At 37.1% G+C, this 1,317-nt stretch overlaps 1 protein-coding gene across 2 annotated transcripts in view; it reads right to left on the bottom strand.

The window, feature by feature from the left end:
* DARS (aspartyl-tRNA synthetase) overlaps nt 1-1,317 on the bottom strand; it is a 103,320-nt gene continuing 102,003 nt past the window's right edge. For both annotated transcript variants that reach the window (XM_011970272.1, XM_011970270.1), the window contains one exon: nt 1-724. In XM_011970272.1, coding sequence (XP_011825662.1) covers nt 633-724 — 92 coding nt within the window. In that variant the 3' untranslated portion in view covers nt 1-632. The remainder of the gene's footprint in view (nt 725-1,317) is intronic.

Here is a 1,317-nt window from a genome sequence, read left to right as displayed (position 1 = left end):
TTAGCTTTAAAATTTTATTGAAATTCAAGTTTAGAATTTAACAATTTAATACAAGATTACACTGAATACTTTCTAACCAGTATTTTAGCCTGCTTTACATAATTTCTAGACATAACTTTTAAGAACTGATACTTTCTGGTTAATTTTCCATGATATGCCAATTATACAATCATTAAAATTTCAGATGCTACCTGAATATTCTTATTCCAATGTCAGAATTTAAAAAAATAAGTTCAAATACTGAAAATCTAAGACATTAACACTGGGGCCCTTGTAATATAGAAAAGAAGAAAAGTTGTACAATCTTAACTGTTTAAAACTCGTAACATTTACTGTAGTAACAGAATATGAATTTTTCACATAACCATATTAATTTCTCAAGTATTTCCTACTGACGCACGTCTGAAGTTATAAAAATCTCTTTTAAACATATCTATACTGAATTACTCCAAAAATAACAGTGATACTTTAGGGCCTTGCAAATTTATTCTAGTGCATATTTTAAGTACCTAAAGTACAGCCTGTGCACTAGCAGGTTACTGGAAAGAGTAAGTGTGGCTTTCTTTTTTGTTTTTTTTGAGGCAGGGTCTCGCTCTGTCATCCACACTGGAGTTCAGAGGCAAGATGTGAATTTAAGGAGTGAGTCGTTTGGGATCACGAGGGAACATGGAGGTCTGACGAACATTATGCAATCCCAGAAACAACATAGTCACTCTTTCCAACCCTGGGGAAGACAAAAATAATCATTAATTCCTTTCAGAAAATCTCTCAGGGTCTTACTTAGAACTATAAACATAAATATAATTGTTAAACTAAATACTTTTCCTTATTAGGAAAGAAAATGACTCCTATTATTTTGGGTTTATTTAAAATTGTTTTGATTATTGATTCAGAAATAAAGATGCTGTTATAAATGAAAAGGACTAAGTAATATATCCTTAAGTGGTATGGAGTCTAAAATGTGAACCACAAAAATCTGTATGAGCCAGGCGTGGTGGCTCAAGCCTGTAATCCCAGCACTTTGGGAGGCCGAGACAGGCAGATCACGAGGTCAGGAGATCGAGACCATTCTGGCTAACCCGGTGAAACCCCGTCTCTACTAAAAAATACAAAAAATTAGCCAGGCGCGGCTAACACGGTGAAACCCCGTCTCTATTAAAAAATACAAGAAATTAGCCAGGCGTGGTGGCGGGCGCCTGTAGTCCCAGCTACTCAGGAGGATGAGGTAGGAGAATGGCGTGAACCCGGGAGGCGGAGCTTGCAGTGAGCCGAGATTGCGCCACTGCACTCCAGTGTGGGCGACAGAGTGAGACTCTG

The sequence above is a fragment of the Mandrillus leucophaeus genome, unplaced genomic scaffold (assembly GCF_000951045.1).
Source record: "Mandrillus leucophaeus isolate KB7577 unplaced genomic scaffold, Mleu.le_1.0 Scaffold94, whole genome shotgun sequence".
Lineage (NCBI taxonomy): Eukaryota > Metazoa > Chordata > Mammalia > Primates > Cercopithecidae > Mandrillus > Mandrillus leucophaeus.
Note: the sequence above shows the minus strand (reverse complement) of the source record. Positions and strands in the feature narration are given on the sequence as shown.